This window comes from Oncorhynchus kisutch, linkage group LG15, assembly GCF_002021735.2.
Source record: "Oncorhynchus kisutch isolate 150728-3 linkage group LG15, Okis_V2, whole genome shotgun sequence".
Taxonomy (NCBI): Eukaryota; Metazoa; Chordata; class Actinopteri; order Salmoniformes; family Salmonidae; genus Oncorhynchus; species Oncorhynchus kisutch.
This window is the reverse complement of record NC_034188.2, coordinates 24142440-24169205: the sequence shown is the minus strand read 5'-3', so window position 1 is coordinate 24169205 and position 26766 is coordinate 24142440. Positions and strand designations below refer to the sequence as shown.

Genomic DNA, 26766 nt, shown 5'->3' with positions numbered 1-26766 from the left:
ACTGGTGTGCAAAAGAGCAGAAAAGTAAATTAATAAAAACAGTATGGGGATGAGGTAGGTAAATTGGGTGGGCTATTTACAGATGGACTATGTACAGCTGCAGCGATCGGTTAGCTGCTCAGATAGCAGATGTTTAAAGTTGGTGAGGGAGATAAAAGTCTCCAACTTCAATGATTTTTGCAATTCGTTCCAGTCACAGGCAGCAGAGTACTGGAAGGAAAGTTGTATAAACATACGAACAATAACTCTCAGACATCCACAAACAACAACTACATCTCCTGTGCCCATCCCTTGTGCTGCATCATTGTTTGTCACCTGGCCTTAAATTGTACAAATGAGTTTTTCTCAGTCACTCATGCTATTTCAATATCTCAATAATAAATCATTCTTTTTTTTTCATTGTGTTAATGATGGCAGATTAATTTCCTAGTATTTACAATACGTTTTTTAAGATGAGTGATGAGAAGAGAATTGTCCAGCCCATTGGTATCTCACGACACCCCCATATGACATGTCTTGAAATATGCAGACAGACAGATTACATGTGAGTTTACATTGGAATACTTCTGAAAGACAACTTTCTAGGTCCACCCATAACTGTTGGACTTCATGACATTCCCAGAAGCATGAATTATTGAGTCATTATTAGTTTTACACTTAAGACCTGACTCTGCTGTTGTGCTGTAGAATGTGTGATTTGTGTCTCTTGTATAATACATTCTATGCATTAGTTTATGCTGGATTAAGCATACATTTTGTTAACTGTAACTTCGTTAGTTATGTTCCAACATTCCCTCTATTTTGTGACAACATCAGTTCTTTTAGTTTCCAATAGTTTATACATTTTTTTCTAAAAGATTGTCAGATGGATATGCTCTCTGCAAGGTTTTGTATATCTTCCCTATCATATGAACATATTTTTCCTGACTCAAATAAGATTCCCCTAAGGTTCCTCTGATGTCTAAAAGATTTCAAATCAAAATGTCATGATATCTAACTTTTAAGTTCATGTGTTGGAAAACATCTACATTGGTCAGTCCAACATTGCTTTTTAATTCTGTCATGGAAATAAATGTATTTCCTGTTACCAAGCCATTTACGGTTTCTATGCCTTTAGTTTTCCATGTGGACCAGTTTTATTGGTGAATTCTATCCAAGGATTGTTCTGTAGGGTCGTATTTTTAGGGGGTGATATTGGTTCTTGAAGAACGAATGTCATTTTCTTCCATATTTGTTTCTTTATATCATCACTTCATATAGATGAACAACAGGTCTATATACTGTAGGTCTAGGAACTGATAAAACAGTACAATTACATCACTGCATATTCAGCTTTCAAGCCCTGGCAGACAACAGCAATCTTCTGAAATAAAATAGGACTTGAGGAACCTGAAATTAGCCCTCAAAGTTAAAAGTTAGATTTTGACATCTTGCATCAGTTACTAAAAATGATCCATCTCCTTGTCCAAAACATATCAATGACGAGTCTCTGTTTTAATGGATATTTAAATGGATGTCCTGGACAGGACCCTATTCCCTATGTAGTGCACTACAGTACCTTTGACCAGGGCATGGACTTTGGGCAAAACTAGTGCACTGGAATAGGGTGCCATTTGGGATGCATCCAAATTTGATTCATATTTCCCAGTACAGACCCACTAAAAGGACACAGGACAAGACCATAGGCATTCCATAATGTTCCATTCTGTTAACTTGTGCTAGTCCTCTTTTCCGTAAAGACAGTTGAGCCCATTCAAGTCACAGGGATCTGGCCACCCAAACTGCCACATGAAATGACACAGCAGAGGCTGTGTGACAAGGCTGTCTTCCTCTCTGCAAAGTGTGTCAGGCATGCTGGTTGAAACTAATGAACTGTGACTGAGATAATCAACCTCTTGTACTTCATCATGCCAGACACTGGCTAGCCATCTCACAGACAGACTGGTAGATAAGCTACATCAGATCTCTACTTTCTGTGAAGAGAATGTGACTGACTGACTGCAATAAGATGTGTGTTGGCAATTCTGTTGGCAAATGAGTATTTCACTTTATAATGCAAATAACAAATAATGCAAATGCTTTTGAAAGAAAGACAGACATTTAAATGTTGAGCATAATTCAAGGAACATAATAATTTCAGGCACATGATTTATAAGAAAATACCCTCATCATGAGTAAAACTTCCAGCATTCAGTGTAACTAAATTCAGTTCAATTGAGCTGAACTCCACCAATCATATATGACGGATTCTTAGGAACACATTGATTTCCTTGCCATTATCAACCATTTATTTGCCTCCTGTTTGCAGCGTAGCATGTAATGGAAAATAAATCTGTAAATGGCTTGCACCTGGGATGGGATTGCATTGCTCCTCATTTCAACTGTCTATGAATGTGACTTCCTTCAGTCCCAGTGGACAAAAGGTCCTTTAGGGTGGAACTAAATTAGCGCTGATGCTGAAAAGACGATTGACACACTTTTAAATGGAATGATTTCTTATTTTAAGCCTTCCATTCTCTGTCTTGTATTCAGACGTAGCCAAGCTTACTATACCACGTTATTCCATTACACACCAACAGTATAGTCACTGCACACAGTCAATTTGTTCACATTACTGTGTGAAATAAACATGCATGCTTCACATTGTTGAGGTTTTGCCAAACATTTCAGCAATGTGTCAAAATCCACCTCCGCTGTAATCATTATAAATGATAATAATGATAATGGTGATGATTATGATTGACAATGATGATGATCACCATTCCTCAGCGATGTCATCCAGTGTTGTCAGTAGCAGCAGTGAAAGCAGCAGCATGCAGCGGAGTAGGGCTTTACAAGATCATACTGGACAGCAGAATATGGCAGTTTGTATACAGTGTCAGTGATACATTCTTTTGTCTCTTCAATGCTTGACATTCTTGTGAAATCACATCTATGTTGACCATCATCATAAACCAGTATGAGTTGCCTAGCAACATTGCATGTTCGACATGGTGAATCGAAAGGCTACACTCTTAGAAAATAAGGGTTCTTCGTTTGTCACCCATAGGAGAACCCTTTCTGGTTCCAGGTAGAACCCTTTGGTGGTGGAAAAAGTTTCTACTTAGAACCTTTAAGTGGTGAAAGGGTTGCACTTGGAACCAACCTTTTTTTATATTCAGATGGTTCTCTTATGGGGACAATTGAATAACCCTTTGTGGTTCTATGTACCACCTTCTGTACTTTACTACCCATACAATGCAAGAAAGACCTCACCCATCCAACGGAGTGCCACAAGTCTGTCTACAGGGACTATCCATACACATTCTGCCTCTATTCCTGGCCTATATGGTACGCAGTCTGTCTACAGGGACTATCCATACACATTCTGCCTCTATTCCTGGCCTATATGGTACGCAGTCTGTCTACAGGGACTATCCATACACATTCTGCCTCTATTCCTGGCCTATATGGTACGCAGTCTGTCTACAGGGACTATCCATACACATTCTGCCTCTATTCCTGGCCTATATGGTACGCAGTCTGTCTACAGGGACTATCCATACACATTCTGCCTCTATTCCTGGCCTATATGGTACGCAGTCTGTCTACAGGGACTATCCATACACATTCTGCCTCTATTCCTGGCCTATATGGTACGCAGTCTGTCTACAGGGACTATCCATACACATTCCGCCTCTATTCCTGGCCTATATGGTACGCAGTCTGTCTACAGGGACTATCCATACACATTCTGCCTCTATTCCTGGCCTATATGGTACGCAGTCTGTCTACAGGGACTATCCATACACATTCTGCCTCTATTCCTGGCCTATATGGTACGCAGTCTGTCTACAGGGACTATCCATACACATTCTGCCTCTATTCCTGGCCTATATGGTACGCAGTCTGTCTACAGGGACTATCCATACACATTCTGCCTTTATTCCTGGCCTATATGGTACGCAGTCTGTCTACAGGGACTATCCATACACATTCTGCCTCTATTCCTGGCCTATATGGTACGCAGTCTGTCTACAGGGACTATCCATACACATTCTGCCTTTATTCCTGGCCTATATGGTACGCAGTCTGTCTACAGGGACTATCCATACACATTCTGCCTTTATTCCTGGCCTATATGGTACGCAGTCTGTCTACAGGGACTATCCATACACATTCTGCCTCTATTCCTGGCCTATATGGTACGCAGTCTGTCTACAGGGACTATCCATACACATTCCGCCTCTATTCCTGGCCATTATACCTCTATCTGGTACCCAGTCTGCAGCTCAACATCATGAACTAGACACACATTAAGAAGACCTCCTGCCATAAGGCCCATCCAGAAAGTCATCACAACCAATACTGGACAACATGGTATCATTGTTATGCATTATATGTAGATGGTTTTGCAAAAAGCAATGCTCCGTGCCAGGCTGCAGATCATACAAGACGCCTGGGTGGGAAGAACAGCTCTAGTCAATGATAGGAGGAGAGATCATGAAACCGCTTCTGCTCTCTCTGTGTGGAAGGACATCATGATCAAAATAATGACACTAAACTCAGAAATCTGTGTGTGCTGAATGTTAGGCATCAGAGTCCGAGCAGTCACATCCCTCCCTTATGCATTTCACATGTGAAGTGATCCAAAAACACATGCATTTCACATGTGAAGTGATCCAAAAACACATGCATTTCACATGTGAAGTGATCCAAAAACACATGATTGATTTACCACATGAGAAATCATGTGTTTTTTCTGTGAGGGATTACAGCTAGTGAGTCATATTCTCCAAAAGAATGGCCAGGTAAGACAAGGGCAACCTTTCTGTTGCTTGGATAAGTCTTCACCTTGGTAAAAAGGCAGATGGAATTAAACCAGCACTTTCCATTTGTCCTATTAAAATTGGATAATGTTCTTAGTGCTTGCCTCGATCGGAAAGTTCAAGCATATAGTGTGTGTGTTGTTCTCACTGACCTGTCCTAGACTGTAGTGGCCTCTAACAACTTTCCATATTCTACTAAGAGACTGAGCAGTTATCTGCCAATAGAAGCACTGTGTCTTAGTTTTTCACCATCCTGCTAATTATTAACCTACAAAGCATTACATGGACTTGCTCCTACTTATCTCTCAGATTTGGTCCTGCCGTACATACCTACACGAAAGCTTCAGACAAAAGACTCAGGCCTCATTATTGCCCTTGAATTTCAAATCAAACAGCTGGAGAGAGGACTTTCTTACTATAGAGCTCCATTTTTAAAAGAATGGTCTGAGAGACGCAGACTCGGTCTCAACCTTTACGTTTTTACTGATGACTCATCTCTTCAGTAGGTCCTATGATTAAGTATAGTCTGGCCCAGGGGTGTTAATGTGAACGGTAAGACACTAGAATGACGAACAACCCTTACTGTCTCTGCCTGAACTATACTGTAGATTCAAATCTATAGTTGACATCTGAAAACCTCAAACGGGGGTAAAAACAAGTGGAGAGGGAAACTGTTTTACAGGGGATCCACCACTAGGATTCTCTGCCTCTGACCCGGTTACGGGGGATGAGTCGCTGGCTTGCTAGAGGGTTGCATTACATCATGCCAGGCTTTTTTCACAATACTCGACTTGAGTGGGTTGAGTCAGGCTGATCTTCCTGTCCCCTCAGGCTCGTGCAGTTTGGGAGATCTTAGTGGGCTATACTTGACCTTGTCTCAGGATAGAAAGTTAGTGGTCTGTTTATATCCGTTTGGCGGGGTGGGGGCTGTGCTTAGGCAAAGTGGGTGGGGTTATATCCTGCCTGGTTGGCCATGTCCGGGGTAACTTTGGAAAGGACCACAGTGTCGTCGCCCCCCCCCCCCCCCCCCCCTCTGTCCTATCTGGTGTAATTCTCATGTTTTATCTGGTGTCCTGAGTGATTCTACGTACAGTTGAAGTCAGAAGTTTACATACACTTAGGTTGGAGTCATTAAAACTCTATTTCAACCACTCCACACATTTCTTCTTAACAAACTACAGTTTTGGCAGGTCGGTTAGGACATCTAAGCTTCTGATAGGCTAATTGACATCATTTGAGACAATTGGAAGTGTACCTGTGGATGTATTTCAAGGCCTACCTTCAACCTCAGTGCCTCTTTGCTTGACATCATGGGAAAATCAAAAGAAATCAGCCAAGACCTCAGAAAATAAATTGTAGACCTCCACAAGTCAGGTTCATCCTTGGGAGCAATTTCCAAATGCCTGAAGGTACTATGTTCATCTGTACAAACAATAGTACATAAGAATAAACACCATGGGACCACGCAGCCATCATACCGCTCAAGAAAGAGACGCGTTCTGTCTCCTAGAGATGAACATAGTATGGTGCGAAAAGTGCAAATCAATCCAAAAACAACAGCAAAGGACATTGTGAAGATGCTGGAGGAAACAGGTACAAAATAATCTATATCCACAGTAAACAAGTCCTATATCGACATAACCTGAAAGGCTGCTCAGCAAGGAAGACGCCACTGATCCAAAACCATCATCAGCCAGTGTCACGTTCTGACCTTAGTTCATTTGTTATGTCTTTGTTTTAGTATGGTCAGGGTGTGAGTTGGGTGGGATGTCTATGTTCCTTTTTCTATGATTTGGGATTTCTGTGTTTCGCCTGGGATGGTTCTCAATCAGAGGCAGTTGTCATTCGTTGTCCCTGATTGAGAACCATACTTAGGTAGCCTGGTTTCACTTTTGAGTTGTGGGTGATTGTTTCCTGTGTCTGTGTTTGCACCACACAGGACTGTTTCGATTTTTGTTTGTTCTTTCACTTTGTTATTTTGTATTTTTGTAGTGTTCAGTTTTACATATTAAAATGAACACTTACCACGCTGCACATTGGTCCTCCGATCCTTCCTACTACTCCTCCTCATCAGAGACAAGCGTTACAGCCAGACTACAGTTTGCAACTGCACATAGGGACAAAGATCATACTCTTTGGAGAAATGTCCTCTGATGAAACAAAAATATAACTGTTTGGCCATAATGACATTCGTTATGTTTGGAGCAAAAAGGGGGAAGCTTGCAAGCCAAAGAACACCATCCCAACCATGAACCACGGGGGTGGCAGCATCATGTTGTGGGGGTGCTTTGCTGCAGGAGGGACTGGTGCACTTCACAAAATAGATGGTACATGAGGACGAAAAATTATGTGGATATATATATTAAAGCAACATCTCAAGACATCAGTCAGGAAGTTAAAGCTTGGTCGCAGATGGGTCTTCCAAATGGACAATGACCCCAAGCATACTTCCAAAGTTGTGGCAAAATGGCTTAAGGACAACAAAGTCAAGGTATTGGAGTGGCCATCACAAAGCCCTGACCTCAACCCTATAGAATACTTCTGGGCAGAACTGAAAAAGCATGTGCGAGCAAGGAGGCCTACAAACATGATTGAGTTACACCAGCTCTGTCAGGAGGAATGGGCCAAAATTCACACAACTTATTGAGGGTAGTTTGTGGAAGGCTACCCGGAACATTTGACCCAAGTTAAACAATTTAAAGGCAATGCTACCAAATACTAATTGAGTGTATGTAAACTTCTGACCCACTGGGAATGTGATGAAAGAAATTAAAGCTGAAATAAATCATTCTCCCTACAATTATTCTGACATTTCACATTCTTAAAATAAAGTGGTGATCCTAACTGACCTAAGACAGGGCATTTTTACTAGGATTACATGTCAGGAATTGTGAAAAACTGAGTTTAAATGTACAGTGCCTTGCGAAAGTATTCGGCCCCCTTGAACTTTGTGACCTTTTGCCACATTTCAGGCTTCAAACATAAAGATATAAAACTGTATTTTTTTGTGAAGAATCAACAACAAGTGGGACACAATCATGAAGTGGAACGACATTTATTGGATATTTCAAACTTTTTTAACAATTCAAAAACTGAAACATTGGGCGTGCAAAATTATTCAGCCCCCTTAAGTTAATCCTTTGTAGCGTCACCTTTTGCTGCGATTACAGCTGTAAGTCGCTTGGGGTATGTCTCTATCAGTTTTGCACATCAAGAGACTGAATTTTTTTCCCATTCCTCCTTGCAAAACAGCTCGAGCTCAGTGAGGTTGGATGGAGAGCATTTGTGATTAGCAGTTTTCAGTTCTTTCCACAGATTCTAGATTGGATTCAGGTCTGGACTTTGACTTGGCCATTCTAACACCTGGATATGTTTATTTTTGAACCATTCCATTGTAGATTTTGCTTTATGTTTTGGATCATTGTCTTGTTGGAAGACAAATCTCCGTCCCAGTCTCAGGTCTTTTGCAGACTCCATCAGGTTTTCTTCCAGAATGGTCCTGCATTTGGCTCCATCCATCTTCCCATCAATTTTAACCATCTTCCCTGTCCCTGCTGAAGAAAAGCAGGCCCAAACCATGATGCTGCCACCACCATGTTTGACAGTGGGGATGGTGTATTCAGGGTGATGAGCTGTGTTGCTTTTACGCCAAACATAACGTTTTGCATTGTTGCCAAAAAGTTCAATTTTGGTTTCATCTGACCAGAGCACCTTCTTCCACATGTTTGGTGTGTCTCCCAGGTGGCTTGTGGCAAACTTTAAACGACACTTTTTATGGATATCTTTAAGAAATGGCTTTCTTCTTGCCACTCTTCCATAAAGGCCAGATTTGTGCAATATACGACTGATTGTTGTCCTATGGACAGAGTCTCCCACCTCAGCTGTAGATCTCTGCAGTTCATCCAGAGTGATCATGGGCCTCTTGGCTGCATCTCTGATCAGTCTTCTCCTTGTATGAGCTGAAAGTTTAGAGGGACGGCCAGGTCTTTGTAGATTTGCAGTGGTCTGATACTCCTTCCATTTCAATATTATCGCTTGCACAGTACTCCTTGGGATTTTTAAAGCTTGGGAAAGCTTTTTGTATCCAAATCCGGCTTTAAACTTCTTCACAACAGTATCTCGGACCTGCCTGGTGTGTTCCTTGTTCTTCCTTGTTCTTGTGCATTTATACGGAGACTTGATTACACACAGGTGGATTGTATTTATCATCATTAGTCATTTAGGTCAACATTGGATCATTCAGAGATCCTCACTGAACTTCTGGAGAGAGTTTGCTGGACTGAAAGTAAAGGGGCTGAATAATTTTGCATGCCCAATTTTTCAGTTTTTGATTTGTTAAAAATGTTTGAAATATCCAATAAATGTCGTTCCACTTCATGATAGTGTCACACTTGTTGTTGATTCTTCACAAAAAATACAGTTTTATATCTTTATGTTTGAAGCCTGAAATGTGGCAAAAGGTGGCAAAGTTCAAGGGGGCCGAATACTTTCGCAAGGCACTGTATTTGGCTTCAACTGTGTGCTCCCTCTATCTTCTCTTTCTCTCTCCCCCCCTTCCAGAGGACCTGAGCCCTAGGACCATGCCTCAGGACTACCTTGCCTGACTCCTGGTTGCCCCCATCCCCAGTCCATCTGTTCATGCTGCTGATCCAGTTTCTGCTGTTCTACTTGTGGCTATGGAACCTTGACTTTTTCAGCGGAAGTGCTAAGTGCTAGCGGAAGTGCTACACTCTTAGAAAAAAGGGTTCCAAAAGGGTTCTTCCCCAAAGGAGAACCCTTTTTGGTTCAAGGTAAAATCATTTCTGGTTCCAGGTATAACCCTTTTGAAGAAATGACTCATGTAATAAATGACTAAACAGCAATTATCCATCCCAAAACATGTATCATTATTCAACAAACAGGCCTTTGCATAATATAAACATAAAGGTTCAATTCAATGCAAGCCTTTGATGATACTCTTATTTTGTCCTATCATTCCAACACATGAGAAACTCTCTCTCTGTCACATTGCAGGAGTTATTGACTTCGAAACGGGGCTCTGTTTACATAGAGTTATGTTGGACCTCTACACACTGTCATTCAAATGACCCACACATGAACTCCCACTGCAATGGCCATAGAGGAAGGAGACAGAGCAAGCTCACTGTATTCAACTGCTCATTCAATCCATTAACTGGATCTTGGTAATAAAATATGATATTTCAGGATGAGACTAAATAAGCATAGAATATAGACTGTTGGTTTCATCATTGTTGAATAAATGAATGAAAAAGAACAGTAACACAAGAACAAATAGGCTACCTACAGTATATAATTACTGGAAAACAGCATTGTTGTACTATGGATATGGAAAAATCAACATAGGTTTGACCTAATGATTTAACTTTATTTTAAATGAAGACAACAGTATTTTGATTCAGATTTTGAGGAACATGTAATCAAATCAAATACAATTGTATTTGTCACATGCGCCGAATACAACCGTGAAATACTTACTTACAAGCCCGTAACCAACAATGAGGTTTTAAGAAAAATAAATGTTAAGTAAAAAATAAATAACAAATAACAAATAATTAAAGAGCTGCAGTAAAATAACAGTAGTGAGGCTATATACAGGGGGCACCGGTACAGAGTCGGTTAGTCAAGGTAATTGAGGTAATATGTACATGTAGGTAGAGTTAAAGTGACTATGCATTGATAATAAAGAGAGAGAGAAGCAGCAGCGTAAAAGAGGGAGGGAGGGGGAGAATGCAAATAGTCTGGGTAGCCATTTGATTACCTGTTCAGGAGTCTTATGGCTTGGGGATAGAAGCTGTTAAGAATCCTTTTGGACCTAGATTTGGCTCTCCGGTACCGCTTGCCGTGCAGTCTATGACTAGGGTGGCTGGAGTCTTTGACCATGTTTAGGGCCTTCCTCTGACACCGCCTGGTATAGAGGTCCTGAATGGCAGGAAGTTTGGCCCCAGTGATGTACTTGAAGCTCTCAACCTGCTCCACTACAGCCCGGTCAGTGAGAATGGGGGCGTGCTCGGTCCTCCTTTTCCTGTAGTCCACAATCATCTCCTTTGTCTTGATCACGTTTGCTGACGACACAACACGGCCAGGCTGTCTCATCATTGACAGTGATCAAGCCTACCACTGTTGTGTCATCGGCAAACTTAATGATGGTGTTGGAGTCGTGCCTGGGCATACAGTCATGAGTGAACAGGGAGTACAGGAGGGGACTGAGCATGCACCCCTGAGGGGCCCCGCGTGTTGAGGATCAACATGGCCGACGTGTTGTTACCTAACCATACCACCTGGGGGCGCCCATCAGGAAGTCCAGGATCCAGTCGCAGAGGGAGGGGTTTAGTCCCAGGGTTCTTAGCTTAGTGATGAGCTTTGAGGTCACTATGGTGTTGAACACTGAGCTGTAGTCAATGAATAGCATTCTCACATAGGTGTTCCTTTTGTTCAGGTGGGAAAGGGCAGTGTGGAGTGTAATAGAGATTGCATCATCTGTGGATTTGTTGGGGCAGTATGCAAATTGGAGTGGGTCTAGGGTTTCTGGGATAATGTTGTTGAAGTGAGTCATGACCAGCCTTTTAAAGCACGTCATGGCTACAGTTGTGAGTGCTACGGGTCGGTAGTCATTTAGGCAGGTTACCTTAGTGTTCTTGGACACAGGAACTATAGTGGTCTGCTTGAAACATGTTGGTATACAGACTCAGTCAGGGAGAGGTTGAAAATATCAGTGAAGACACTAGCCAGTTGGTCAGCGCATGCTTGGAGTGCACGTCCTGGTAATCCGTCTGGCCCTGCAGCCTTGTTAATCCGTCTGGCCCATCTCCTCCAGCGTCATTTTTCATTATCCATAATGTTAGTGTCAATTATGAAAAAGCTGACAAAGCAAGCATTGTGGCCTCCAGAAAACACCAAGTCAGTTAGTATGAGCAGCACATACTGCCAGGAGATAGTTACTGTAATAGTATGAGCAGCACATACTGCCAGGAGATAGTTACTGTAATAGTATGAGCAGCACATACTGCCAGGAGATTGTTACTATAATAGTATGAGCAGCACATACTGCCAGGAGATAGAGTTACTGAAATAGTATGAGCAGCACATACTGCCAGGAGATAGTTACTGTAATAGTATGAGCAGCACATACTGCCAGGGGATAATTACTGTAATAGTATGAGCAGCACATACTGCCAGAATATATAGTCACTGTAATAGTATCAGCAGCACATACTGCCAGGAGATAGAGTTACTGAAATAGTGTGAGCAGCACATACTGCCAGGAGGTAGTTACTGTAATAGTATGAGCAGCACATACTGCCAGAATATATAGTCACTGTAATAGTATCAGCAGCACATACTGCCAGGAGATAGTTACTGTAATAGTATGAGCAGCACATACTGCCAGGAGGTAGTGTTACTGCCAGGAGCTAGAGTTACTGCCAGGAGCTAGAGTTACTGCCAGGAGCTAGAGTTACTGCCAGGAGATAGAGTTACTGCCAGGAGTTAGAGTTACTGCCAGGAGATAGAGTTACTGCCAGGAGCTAGAGTTACTGCCAGGAGATAGAGTTACTGCCAGGAGATAGAGTTACTGCCAGGAGATAGAGTTACTGCCAGGAGATAGAGTTACTGCCAGGAGATAGAGTTACTGCCAGGAGATAGAGTTACTGCCAGGAGCTAGAGTTACTGCCAGGAGATAGAGTTACTGCCAGGAGATAGAGTTACTGCCAGGAGATAGAGTTACTGCCAGGAAATAGAGTTACTGTATTAGCATACTATTAACTACCTCTAGTCTTTTACTCTGTATAACAAACACATATTATCCCCCCTCCAGGTGCGGCAACCCAACCAGTTACTCACAGTGGTTAGACAGGCACAAGCGTGTGTTTCTATCTGTAAGATCATTAACATTCACTTAGTAATACAGTAAGTTTTTATAATACAGTTGAAGCCCTGAGAGACTGTATCAAATACATCTGGAAAAAGAACATGCAGCAGACCATGGCTTAACCTCACTTGTCACCAACACCTTAGTCACAGATGTAGGATCTTCATTTAATCACTCTTTTCTTGCTGAAATGCATACTTATAGTGAATGCAAGGTTTAAAAAGGCTTCTACAGTTTATAATGTCAGACTTGATTTACCCTAAAAAACTGTATAAACCCCTAATAACGGCCTCATAATTATTAACATTTCCTTTTGATGCAGGATTATTTTCCTGCTGTAGCAAACTGGCTCAAATGAAGATCCTATATATGTAATTGGTCTGAACAGGAAAGATGATGAATCGCAGCAAAGTGGTTAGTCTGTGTTCAAACTTTCTCACAACACTAGGTTCTTGTACTGCCAAATGTCTTAGATGGGTGCATTTTTCATTGCTAAACCATTTCCCGAAAAAGTGAGTAGAAAAAGGAATGATGATACTGTACATGTGGTGTACTCTGATATCACTGACAGATGCCATAAATCACGCCACGAGATGTTCATACAAATGTGTCCTAAACAATGTCTAATGGAACCGTCTTCTCACAACTGCTTGAGCTGATAATAATTTGCTAGCCGAGCCCCAGGGGACATGCGTTTATCAATGGATATTTTGGCAGCTTTGTTAGGCACATTACTATAGCGAATCAGCACCACATGGTGTTGTTGTTGTCTCTTGTACATTCTTCAATAGGTTTCAGCTTATCAGGAGCACATCAACATGAGCTGAATGAACACACTGTCTATGAAAGCAGACTCAGGTCTAGAGAATATGTTTCCTACACACGTTTAAAATCAAATCAAATTGTTTTATGTCACATGCTTCGTAAACAAAAGGTGTAGACTAACAGTGACATGGTTACTTCCGGGTCCTTCCCAACAATGCAGAGAAATAGTAGAAAAATAGGAAAATAATAGCACAAGGAATAAATACACAATGAGAGAACAGCCTATGACTTGGCTGGCTGAAGTCTTTTTACGGCCTTCCTCTGACATCGCCTATTATTTAGGTCCTGGATGGCAGGAAGCTTGGCCCCAGTGATGTACTGGGCTGTGCGCACTACCCTCTGCAGCGCCTTGTGGTTGGATGCCAAGCAGTTGCCACACCAAGCGGTGATGCAGCCAATCAAGATGCTCTCAATGGTGCAGCTGTATGACTTTTTCAGGATCACAGGGCCCATGCCGATTCTGAGGGGGAAGAGGCATTGTCGTGGCCTCTTCAAGACTGTGTTGATGTGTGTGGACCATGATAGCTCCTTAGTGATGTGGACACCGAGGAACTTGAAGCTCTCAAGCTGTGGTCCACGATCAGCTCCTTTGACTTGCTGAGAGGTTGTTGTCCTGGCACCACACTGCCAAGTCTCTGACCTGCTCCTTGTAGGCTGTCTCATTGGCATCGGTGATCAGGCCTATCGCCGTCGTGTCGTCGTGTCGTCGTGTCGTCAGCAAACTTAATGATGGTGTTAGAGTCGTGCTTGGCCACTCAGATGTGGGTGAACAGGGAGTACCGGAGGGGACTAAGCACATACCCCTGAGGGGCCTCCCTGTTGAGGGTCAGCATGTTCTATGTGTTGTTGCCTAACTTCACCACCTGGGGGTGGCCCATCAGGAGGTCCAGGATCCAGTTGCAGAGGTAGATATTTCATCCCAGGGTCCTTAACTTAATGATGAGCTTGGAGGGCACTATGGTGTTGAACGCTTAACTATAGCCAATGAACAGCATTCTCACGTAGGTATTCCTTTTGTCCAGGTGGGAAAGCGCAGTATGGAGTGCAATAGAGATTGCATCATCTGTCGATCTGTTGGGCTGTTATGCGAGTTGGAGTGGGTACAGGGTGTCTGGGTTGGTGGTGTTGAGCCATGAACAGCCTTTCAAAGCACTTCATGGCTACAGATGCGTGTGCGCTAACAAGCAATCGTAATTTAGGCAGGTTACATGGGTGTTCTTGGTCACAGGGACTATGGTGGTCTGCTTGAAACATGTAGCTATTGCAGACTGGGTCAGGGAGAGGTTGAAAATGTCAGTGAAGACAATTACCAACTGGTCAGTGCATGCTCTGAGTACGCGTCCTGGTAATCCGTCTGGCCCTGTTGCCTTGTTAATGTTAACCTCTTTGAAGGTTTTACTCACATTGGCTACGGAGAGGAGGATTACATAGTCGTCCAGAACAGCTGGTGTTCTCATGCATAGTTCAGTGTTGCTAGCCTCTAAGCAAGCATTGAAGGTATTTAGCTCGTCTGATAGGCTTGTGTCACTGGACAGCTCGTGGCTGGGTTTCCCTTTGTAATCCATGATAATTTGCAAGCCCTGCCACATGTTTTCTACTGTACACATGATTCTGGAAAGCCATTGCAAGAGCATATTTATGATACCAACTATTTCTAATACCCGCCATGTATACAATTATGTATGATATCCAGTCAAAAAAGATGACCAGGTCGAGAGGGCAATGGGTCCATTTGTAAGTGCCCAAGTGCTCTTGTAATTTAAGATCTATGTTCTGTATAATGCTATTTTTTTTATAGAAACCTTTCCTCCTAATAGGAAGCCTGTCACAGGATACCACATGAGTACAGTGAGAAGGCAAGCAGATACAAAAGCAGGGAAAGATGATTCCCGAGGAGGAAGCCTCTGGTTCCTGCAGAGCTGAGCCCAGTGCATGTCCTTCCCCAAGCACTGTAGTCTGAATCCCAAATGGAACTCTTTTCACTACATAGTGCACAGAGCCCTATAGGCCCTGGTCAAAAGCAGTACATAGCAGTAGGTCAGTGGTTCTCTCCTCTGGGACACTCATCCGTTCCATGTATTTGAATTATTCTAGAGCTAGCACACCTGATTCAACTTGTCAACTAATCATCAAGCGCTTGACTAGGTGAATCAGGTGAGCTAGTTCAGCGCTACTGTAGAACAACATGATGAAATGTCTGGGGAGGGGTTGGAGAACCACTGATGTAGTGAATAGGAAGTCATTTTGGACACAGCCTTAGACTACCCATAGTATCACCATCCCTCACGCTACCCTACGTGTGTATGACACCTAATCACTCCTGTATGTGTGCCAACACTTGAATGAATGAAAGAATGATGAATGTACCTATTCATTTAAGAGTCATGTGTTCATGGATGGCGTGTACTGTCCTTACCTCTCACTGTTGCTGATATTTACTTCCTCCATTACAGGCATCGGGCCCCCGGAACTTAGATTCATGTACCCATCAATGCCAAAACTCCCTATGAAACAAGGAGAAATAGAGGTTACTCGGGCAGTTAGGATTCATTATGACCTTATAGATATGCCCCGAAAATGACTCACTATACCACATTTTGTAAGGCTGTCAGCAGCGATTTATTGTTTGACAACTGCCCAGATTTTGAACCTATGATTTAGATGATTTAGGAGACCAAGGAAAATAAAATAGTGTTCTTTAAATATTTATCAAAAAATCTATATGAAAATATGCCTCTAATTACTCTACAATAACATATCCACTAACAGTGTGAGGATTAAATCAATACATGCAACAACATTACAGGCAGAACAGACTTGAATTTACTGACTGGGATTAACATGTCATTAGCCAATGACAAATGATTGTGCTTCATTGTTTAAATGCATGCAAGAATAGTGTAGCAGATTTTGAATTATGTTTTCACTTGCCATGGTCATATGATCTATTGGTTGTATTACTGGTTGGGTCACATAATCCCATTTTGTTCAAGAAATTCATTGCATTCACGTGTCCTTTTGGGATGCATGAATACAATAGGCTGCCACAGGGGCTATGCAGCAGTCCTGCAACACAAGCAACAGTAGGAGGTAGTTGTTAAAAATGCGGAGAAGACACTTCATTTCTGTTTGTTCACCCTTAGTGGAGTGAACAGATAAATGTATATCTGTACCATCACTGATATGATCTCCATGTATTACAATATCAGGAATTCCTTTCTGGAAAATGGACAAGGAAAATCTCCAGATGACTTGTCACAGGGTTGCCCATGTGCATTGACCATGGCTGCATCTGGTCACTTGGGCCTGGCCCTGTACAGTGTGCAAATATACAGTGGGGCAAAAAAGTATTTAGTCAGCCAACAATTGTGCAAGTTCTCCCACTTAAAAAGATGAGAGAGGCCTGTAATTTACAAAAAAACAAAAAAATACAAAAAAACAAAAGCGCACAGTTCTGTCAGGTAGAAACACTAAACAGAAAACAAGATCCCACAAAACCTTAAAGGAAAATGACAACTTATATGTTATCCCCAATCAGAGACAACGATAAACAGCTGCCTCTGATTGGGAACCACACACAGCCATAAACAAATGAATAGAAAACATAGACTTTCCCACCAGAGTCACAACCTGACCTAACCAAACAAATAGAATAAAAAGGATCTCTAAGGTCAGGGTGTGACAAATAATGTTAAATGTCAGAACAATCTTAGTGCAAATGATTTATTTCAGCTTTAATTTCTTTCATCACATTCCCAGTGGGTCAGAAGTTTACATACACTCAATTAGTATTTGGTAGCATTGCCTTTAAATTGTTTAACTTGGGTCATACGTTTCAGGTAGCCTTCCACAAGATTCCCACAATAAGTTGGGTGAATTTTGGCCCTTTCTTCCTGACAGAGCTGGTGTAACTGAGTCAGGTTTGTAGGCCTCATTGCTCACACACACTTTTTCAGTTCTGCCCACAACTTTCTATAGAGCTGAGGTCAAAACTTTATGATGGCCACTGCAATACCTTGACTTTGTTGTCCTTAGGCATTTTGCCACAACTTTGGAATTATTCTTGGGGTCATTGTCCATTTGGAAGACCCATTTGCAACCAAGCTTTAACTTCCTGACTGATGTCTTGAGATGTTGCTTCAATATATCCACATAATTTTCCTATCTCATAATGCCATCTATTTTGTGATGTGCACCAGTCCCTCCTGCAGCAAAGCACCTCCACAACATGATGCTGCCACCCTCGTCCTTCACGGTTGGGATGGTGTTCTTTGGCTTGCAAGCATCCCCCTTTTTCCTCTAAACATAACAATGTTCATTATGGCCAAATAGTTATATTTTTGTTTCATCAAACCGGAGGACATTTCTCCAGAAAATACGATCTTTGTCCCCATGTGCAGTTGCAAACTGTAGCCTGGCTTTTTTGTGGTGGTTTTGGAGCAGTGGCTTCTTCCTTGCTGAGCGGCCTTTCAGGTTATGTTGATATAGGATTCGTTTACTGTGGATATAGATACTTTTGTACCCGTTTCCTCCACATGGTCCTTTGCTGTTTTTCTGGGATTGATTTGCACATCTCGCACAAAAGTACGTTCATCTCTAGGAGACAGAACGCGTCTACTTCCTGAGCGGTATGAAGGCTGCGTGGCCCCATGGTGTTTATACTTGCTCACTATTGTTTGTACAGATAAACGTGGTACCTTCAGGCGTTTGGAAATTGCTCCCAAGGATGAACCAGACTTGTGGAGGTCTACAATGTTTTTTTCTGCGGTCTTGGCTGATTTCTTTTGATTTTCCCATGATGTCAAGCAAAGAGGCAATGATTTGAAGGTAGGCCTTGAAATACATCCACAGGTACACCTCCAATTGACAAAAATTATGTCAATTAGCCTAACAGAAGCTTCTAAAGCCATGACAGCATTTTTTGGAATTTTCCAAGCTGTTTAAAGGCACAGTCAACTTAGTGTATATAAACTTCCGACCCACTGGAATTGTGATACAGTGAATTATAAGTTAAATAATCTGTCTGTAAACAATTGTTGGAAAAATGACTTGTGTCATGCAAAGTAGATGGTTGAGTGGTTGAAAAACGAGTGTTAATGACTCCAACCTAAGTGTATATAAACTTCCGACTTCAACTGTACCAGAAATATAGTAAACTCTTTTTATGAACATCATCACCGGCATTTGAAATGATTCTGAACAGAAAGAGGATGCACCCCAGCCAACTGGACATTGGACTGAGAAAATCAGTGGGATAATAATAATAGTGCAATGGTTTGTGCAACTCATTCTAATTATCTACACAAATGCATGAGATGAAATGTCCAAGGTCCATATTACTCTGCTTCATCTGTGGTATAATCCATTTGTCTCTCATTCTGTCACTGGTTTTGCCTTACTATGACTAAGCCTAAAATATTCAAATTGTTTGTTGCTGGCTCACTGTAAACAAAGTACAGGTAAATAACCTTGTAATACAGTTTACATTATATTGTTGACATTAAAACTGATCCTGTGATCTTAAGATGACCCCTTCTCATTCATACGGAAACAATTATTACAGTTGTTTATGAATGAAGCACGGACGTAAGGTTTAACTAGAACTGTCAACCAATGACACCTTTACACCTTGAGAGCTGACCTGATTGATTCTCCTCTGAGCCCAGAGGCAGCGGGCAGGTCTCTGATATGTGTTATTTGGTTTAGAATGAGGTGATTTGTAGCAGTCAGCAATAAACACCTGGCTCCACACACAAACACATCAGTTAGCATCACTGGGCCTTTGTCTTTCAGCACGAAAATTGACATCGCTGATGTGCTAAAATATACACCTGGGAAAGGCAATATTTACAAGGAAACACATTTTCATTTATTTGATTTGATTTCACCTTTATTTAACCAGGTAGGCCAGTTGAGAACAAGTTCTCATTTACAACTGCAACCTGGCCAAGATAAAGTAAAGCAGTGCGACAAAAACAACACAGTTACACATAAACAAAAGTACAGTCAATAACACAATAGAAAAATCTATGTACAGTGTGTGGAAATGTAAAAGAGTCGGGAGGTAAGGAAATAAATAGGCCATAGAGGTCGAAATAATTACAATTTAGCATTAATACTGGAGTGATAGATGTGCAGATGATGATGTGCTATACTGAGGCTATTGGCTTTCTCAAAGGGACGGTATGGGCAGGTATAGCGTCATTCAACCCCAGAGTGGTCACAGGTGGTCTTTATCCAGACACAGACAGACACACTACACACACATACAGTATATGTTACAAACACATACGCTGCACACACAAACATTGCACATGTACACACAATCACACATACACCACACATGTGCTCCATTCACTCCATTCAAAAGTCCTGCCACAGAACCAGCTCAATACACATGGATAAACAACAGTCAGCACACAGAAACTGTGTCAGCAGCACTGTTACAGGTTAAACCAGCAGAAAGATACCAACACTGAGTTTGGACTGGCTGCATGGAGTCTGGACTGGCTGCATGGAGTTTGGACTGGCTGCATGGAGTTTGGACTGGCTGCATGAATTCTGGACTGACTACATGGAGTCTGGACTGGCTGCATGGAGTCTGGACTGGCTGCATGGAGTCTGGACTGTCTGAATGGAGTCTGGACTGTCTGAATGGAGTCTGGACTGTCTGAATGGAGTCTGGACTGTCTGAATGGAGTCTGGACTGTCTGCATGGAGTCTGGACTGTCTGCATGGAGTCTGGACTGTCTGCATGGTCTAGACTGGCTTCATGGAGACTGGACTGGCTGCATGGAGTCTGGACTGTCTGAATGGAGTCTGGACTGTCTGAATGGAGTCTGGACTGTCTGCATGGAGCCTGGACTGTCTGGATGGAGTCTGGACTGTCTACATGGAGTCTGGACTGTATGGATGGAGTCTGGACTGTCTGCATGGAGTCTGGACTGGCTGCATGGAGTCTGGACTGGCTGCATGGAGTCTGGACTGGCTGCATGGAGTCTGGACTGTCTGGATGGAGCCTGGACTGCCTGCATGGTGTAGACTGTCTGCATGGAGTCTGGACTGGCTGCATGGAGTCTGGACTGGCTGCATGGAGTCTGGACTGGCTGCATGGAGTATGGACTGTCTGCATGGAGTATGGACTGTCTGCATGGAGCCTGGACTGTCTGCATGGTGTGGACTGTCTGCATGGTGTAGACTGTCTGCATGGAGTCTGGACTGGCTGCATGGAGTCTGGACTGGCTGCATGGAGTCTAGACTGGCTGCATGGAGTCTAGACTGGCTGCATGGAGTCTGGACTGGCTGCATGGAGTCTGGACTGGCTGCATGGAGTCTGGACTGGCTGCATGGAGTCTGGACTGACTGCATGGAGTATGGACTGTCTGCATGGAGTCTGGACTGTCTGCATGGTGTAGACTGTCTGCATGGAGTCTGGACTGGCTGCATGGAGTCTGGACTGGCTGCATGGAGTCTGGACTGGCTGCATGGAGTCTGGACTGGCTGCATGGAGTCTGGACTGGCTGCATGGAGTCTGGACTGGCTGCATGGAGCCTGGACTGTCTGCATGGAGCCTGGACTGGCTGCATGGAGTATGGACTGTCTGCATGGAGTATGGACTGTCTGCATGGAGTCTTGACTGGCTGCATGGAGTATGGACTGGCTGCATGGAGTATGGACTGGCTGCATGGAGCCTGGACTGGCTGCATGGAGTATGGACTGGCTGCATGGAGTCTGGACTGTCTGCATGGAGTATGGACTGTCTGCATGGAGTATGGACTGTCTGCATGGAGTATGGACTGTCTGCATGGAGCCTGGACTGGCTGCATGGAGTCTGGACTGTCTGCATGGAGTATGGACTGTCTGCATGGAGCCTGGACTGGCTGCATGGAGTCTGGACTGGCTGCATGGAGTATGGACTGGCTGCATGGAGTCTGGACTGGCTGCATGGAGTCTGGACTGGCTGCATGGAGTCTGGACTGGCTGCATGGAGTATGGACTGGCTGCATGGAGTCTGGACTGGCTGCATGGAGTCTGGACTGGCTGCATGGAGTCTGGACTGGCTGCATGGAGTCTGGACTGGCTGCATGGAGTATGGACTGTCTGCATGGAGTATGGACTGGCTGCATGGAGTATGGACTGGCTGCATGGAGTCTGGACTGTCTGCATGGAGTCTGGACTGGCTGCATGGAGTCTGGACTGGCTGCATGGAGTCTGGACTGGCTGCATGGAGTCTGGACTGGCTGCATGGAGTCTGGACTGGCTGCATGGAGTATGGACTGTCTGCATGGAGTATGGACTGGCTGCATGGAGTATGGACTGTCTGCATGGAGTATGGACTGTCTGCATGGAGTATGGACTGGCTGCATGGAGTCTGGGCTGGCTGCATGGAGCCTGGACTGGCTGCATGGAGTCTGGACTGGCTGCATGGAGTATGGACTGTCTGCATGGAGCCTGGACTGGCTGCATGGAGTCTGGACTGGCTGCATGGAGTATGGACTGTCTGCATGGAGCCTGGACTGGCTGCATGGAGTCTGGACTGGCTGCATGGAGTATGGACTGTCTGCATGGAGCCTGGACTGGCTGCATGGAGTGGGAAAGAAAAGGTACACCAGACAGGGTATTGTCTACAGTTGTATTGTCTACAGCGTCATAGAACAATCTGCCCTTGTTTTCATTAAACACATATTTTGTCACTTTCAAGACCATTTACGGAATGTGTTTATTTCTCTTCTATTTTAATAAGTGAAAAACATTCCCTATGAGCCTGATATATTTCACGTGCTTTGAGATCCTGTGATGTTTTAATGTGTTCTTCCCTTTTCTTTACAATTAAAACATCTGTCAGAGTGAGCCTTGCAGCATTCCTTGACTTCATTACCAGTCTGTCTGAATAGCTGTCAAATGTGTTTGCTTTGTTTCTCTGCTCACATTAATCATTTTAGAAATGAAATTATATACACCAATTTCATACATGATACCGTAGGTATAATTGGAACTTCTGAGTGGTGAGGTGTCAAACTGCTTAATTACTTATCCTATAATATGCCGTAACCAGATATCAAAAACCTTTTGAGGAACAGAGAGGAATGTCTTTCATTTGAAGATGAAGAAAAATGAAATACTAACACCCTTTTATTTAAATCACACATTCTCTTTATAATTACACAGTTCAAACTCGAATGTGTTTTGTAGATAATGTCTGTCTCATCTGCTCTTCAATCTCACCATATCTTCAGTCTTTGAAACGTTCCACACTAACATCCAGTGCATTCGGAGAGTATTCAGACCTTTCCCACATGTTGTTACATTACAGCTTTATTCTCAAATGGATTAAATAGTTCCCCCCCTCATCAATCTACACACAATAACCCATAATGATACATCAAAAACAGGTCATTAGAAATTTCTGAAAATGGAAATATCACATTTACATAAGTATTCAGACCCTTTACTCAGTACGCTACAAGCTTGGCACACCTGTATTTGGGGAATTTCTCCCATTCTTCTCTGCAGATCCTCTCATGTTCTGTCAGATTGGATAGGGAGAATCGGTACACAGTTATTTTTAGGTCTCTCCAGAGATGTTTGATCAGGTTCAAGTCCAGGCTCTGGCTGAGCCACTCAAGGACATTCAGAGATTTGTCCCAAAGCCACTCCTGCATTGTCTTGGCTGTGTGCTTAGGGTCGTTATCCTGTTGGAAGGTGAACCTTCACCCCAGTCTGAGGTCCTGATCACTCTGGAGCAGGTTTCCATCAAGGATCCCTCTGTACTTTGCTTTGTTCATCTTTACCTCCAATCCTAACTAGTCTCCCAGTCCCTGCCACCACAATACTTCACTTGGCATTCAGGCCAAACAGTTCAATCTTGGTTTCATCAGACCAGATGCCTTTTGGCAACCTCCAAGCAGGCTCTCATGTGCCTTTTACTGAGGAGTGGAACTCTGGAGTTCTGTCAGAGTGGCCATCGGGTTCTTGGTCACCTCCCTGACCAAGGCCCTTCTCCCCCGATTGCTCAGTTTGGCCAGGCAGTTAGCTCTAGAAAGAGTCTTGGTGGACCCAAAGTTCTTCCATTTAAGAATGATGGAGGCCACTGTGTTCTTGGGGACATTCAATGCTGCAGAAATGTTTTGGTACCCTTCCCCAGATCTGTGTTTCGACCCAATCCTGTCCCAGAGCTCTACAGACAATTCCTTCGACCTCATGGCTTGGTTTTTGCTCTGACATGCACTGTCAACTGTGGGGCCTTATATACCACAGGTGGACCTCATCAAGGATGATCAATGGAAACGGGATGCACCTGAGCTCAATTTCGAGTCGCATAGCAAAGGGTCTGAATACTTATGTGAATAAGGTTTTTATAATAATTTAATCCATTTTAGAATTAGGTTGTAACGTAACAAAATGTAGAACAATTCTAGGGGTCTGAATAATTTCCGAATGCACTGTAAATATTGTGCTTGTAATTTGTTAACGTTTTTTGACAAAAGCCATATATACATGAAATCTTACAAGTAAGGATGTGTCTCTGTAGTCTCATCTGAGTGCAACTCTGTTAGTTGATGCTGGAAACAAGATCATCATTACTGAGTTTCCAGAATGCAGCCAATGTTTGTCATTTGTGAGAGTTAAGAGTCTGACTGTGGAGGGACACCCTGCCTGTTGTGGAGGGACACACGGCCATCTGGCTCAGGTTTCCCCTGTTGGTCCAGAGCTCATTAATCCCCCATCCTAATCAAGGAACATGACGTCTGACCTCTGACCTCTTAGCAGACTCACATTTGCTACATATTTCCAAATCATTGGCTGCTTCCTGTTCCTAAACTAAGGTTTTACCAGTGTATTCATTCAATCACTTTTAACAATTTTCTGATATGTTTTATACTTTTCACTTACCATGATATAATGATATTTTATATATTACTACTCAACAAATTGAAGACATTTTCCTTTCAACTTTTCCCAAATTTAACTGTGGACTAATGCACCGAGGGAACCATGTGTCAGGTAGAAAGAAGCCAGCCTGTTACTGTTGGGGGTGGGGGATGCCGCATGCCACAAAAGCAGCATCAGCCTCAAGGAAACTTTCTCATTATACTGAATACTACACACACTGTCCCTGATGGATTTCCAATTTCATTTAAATGCTAATTTGGGTTTAATGATGGTTTTGGGGCTCCTAATGCTCTTACTTGTGCTCCTCCTGACATCATATTTACTGAGTTCTCCTGCTCGGCACCAACGCTCTCAGCTCTGCTCTGGGCATGTGGATGCAGCCGGGTATTAAAATAGCAATTTGCCAAACCATTAATAATGCACATCATGTGGATACAGTGTGCAGCCATGCCTCCAGAGTATCTCTTTATCTCCCAAAACATACATTACTTCCTATAAGTATAGAACAACTATTTAAAATGAATTAGGAGAGTTTAATGATTGATTATGGAGTCAGTAGGCTAATTAACAATCCACTCATATCATTGGGAGAGATTACAGAGAGACGTTTCTGCTGTGACTGACTATCTTAAACCCCTCTCGGGTTGTTTATCAGCATGATATTGATTCAACATAATAGAAGTCATTCGATGATATTTCATAGACTTTTTCCCCCCGAATGTAAATGACAGAACGGTTCAGAGCACCAAAAAGAGTTCGGGAGATTCTATGAAACAGAAAGAAGCTGAACTTTAGCAGGTATAAATACAAGACCTGAGATGATTGTCAAACCATTCACTAAAGCAAACACTCAGATTGAAGTGGTCCCCAAATGTTCAAAATAGCAATAAACTGTAGCAGTGTGTTTCAACAGTATTACTTAGAGCTGCTAATATTAGAGAATGACTCTTCTGTTGATAGAATACCAGCTGCAGGAGTAGGACCAATAAAAACACTGGACTTTACAGAAGTGCCTTGAGAGGAAAAAATTCATTGTAGGCCTTAATATTCTGACTCAGAGCCTTTTAAAATTCTATGGCCAAAGATATAAAAGTCTAACTGCACCTATTGGCTCGAGGGCAGATTGTGACAACCTGGCTGAAGACACTTTAGAGTGGTGTTAGAAATGTGGCTATTGTTGGAGGGACGTAACAACTAAAGTGGTCCCATTCAGTACTTAGTACCCTCTCATTCCATCTCCTATAAGGTTATGCTCATTGCCATGTCTATTGAAAAGCCACACATTCAATACAGAAGTATAATTGAAAAACACACACACTTCAAAGTGAAGCACCCTCAGTACTATAGTAACACAGCATAGGCCCATTTATTGTCTGTATGACAAAGTGGAAGAAATCCAAAGAAAAGTTACATAAAAAACATATTTTTTAATTTTTTAAACAAAAAAACCGTACAAATAAATGAAGGCCTAAGGGCCCCGGGGATGGGTTTCAACTAAGCTAACAGATGGAATTGTTTTCAGATGGAACATTTTACGACCCCTGTAGATATAAAACAATATATTAAAAAATGATTGATGAAACATTGAATTTTGCCTTTACTGCTATTAGCCCATAGAAACACAGTGAATAACAGACTCACACAGGGAAAAACACATAGTCCAAAAATAAATGAAAAGGAAGTACGTTTTGAAGTGCTTGCATTATATCTGAGAGATATAAGGAAGTTAGAAAAAAAGAAGAAAGAAAATATTGTGGAATTACCCATATACCTTCACTTCATACATTTTTCAGTCTGGTACCAGGTTACCTTCAGACCACAGGAGGTTGGTGACACCTTAATTGGGGAGAACAGGCTCATCGTAATGGCTGGAGCGAAATATGTGGAATGGTATCCCAGGTGTTTGATACAATTCCATTTGCTCCGTTCCAGCCATTATTACGGGCCGTTCTCCCCTCAGCAGCCTCTTCTGCTTCAGACCAGGCCTGTGACACTTATGGCGGTTGTAGAGTGAAACAGAGAACACCATGGTGTTCGTGAGAGTACCATCTTTCCATAGCACATACCATTTGGACGCTACAGACGTTTTCATGAGAAGATTGATATTTCGGGGATGTCTCCAGGCCTAATAAACAGCACTGTAGCTCTGCCACCTTCCACAGCAGATACAGAAGGCCGACATGAACGGATGCGGTGGACTGACAAAAAAAAAAACAGATCTCTAGCTTAAACAGATGGATTTTGATGGGTATTGTTGTATTATGCTAATTACATTTCCTCTGGGTCACAGACATTGGCTGCAGTGGGTTTTAGAACAGCGAGGTAGTGCTAAAGTTACATATCGTCAGGGTT

At 42.7% G+C, this 26766-nt stretch overlaps 1 protein-coding gene across 2 annotated transcripts in view; it reads right to left on the bottom strand.

Moving 5' to 3' along the window:
• Positions 1-26766, bottom strand: part of htr4 (5-hydroxytryptamine receptor 4) — a 125715-nt gene that overhangs the window by 86031 nt on the left and 12918 nt on the right. The window contains exons 2-3 of one of the 2 annotated variants that reach the window (XM_031789880.1): positions 16453-16587; positions 15938-16025 (exon numbers count right to left, since the gene is read on the bottom strand). In XM_031789880.1, coding sequence (XP_031645740.1) covers positions 15938-16025; positions 16453-16522 — 158 coding nt within the window. In that variant the 5' untranslated portion in view covers positions 16523-16587. The remainder of the gene's footprint in view (positions 1-15937; positions 16026-16452; positions 16588-26766) is intronic. The other variant, XM_031789881.1, reaches the window with a different exon arrangement.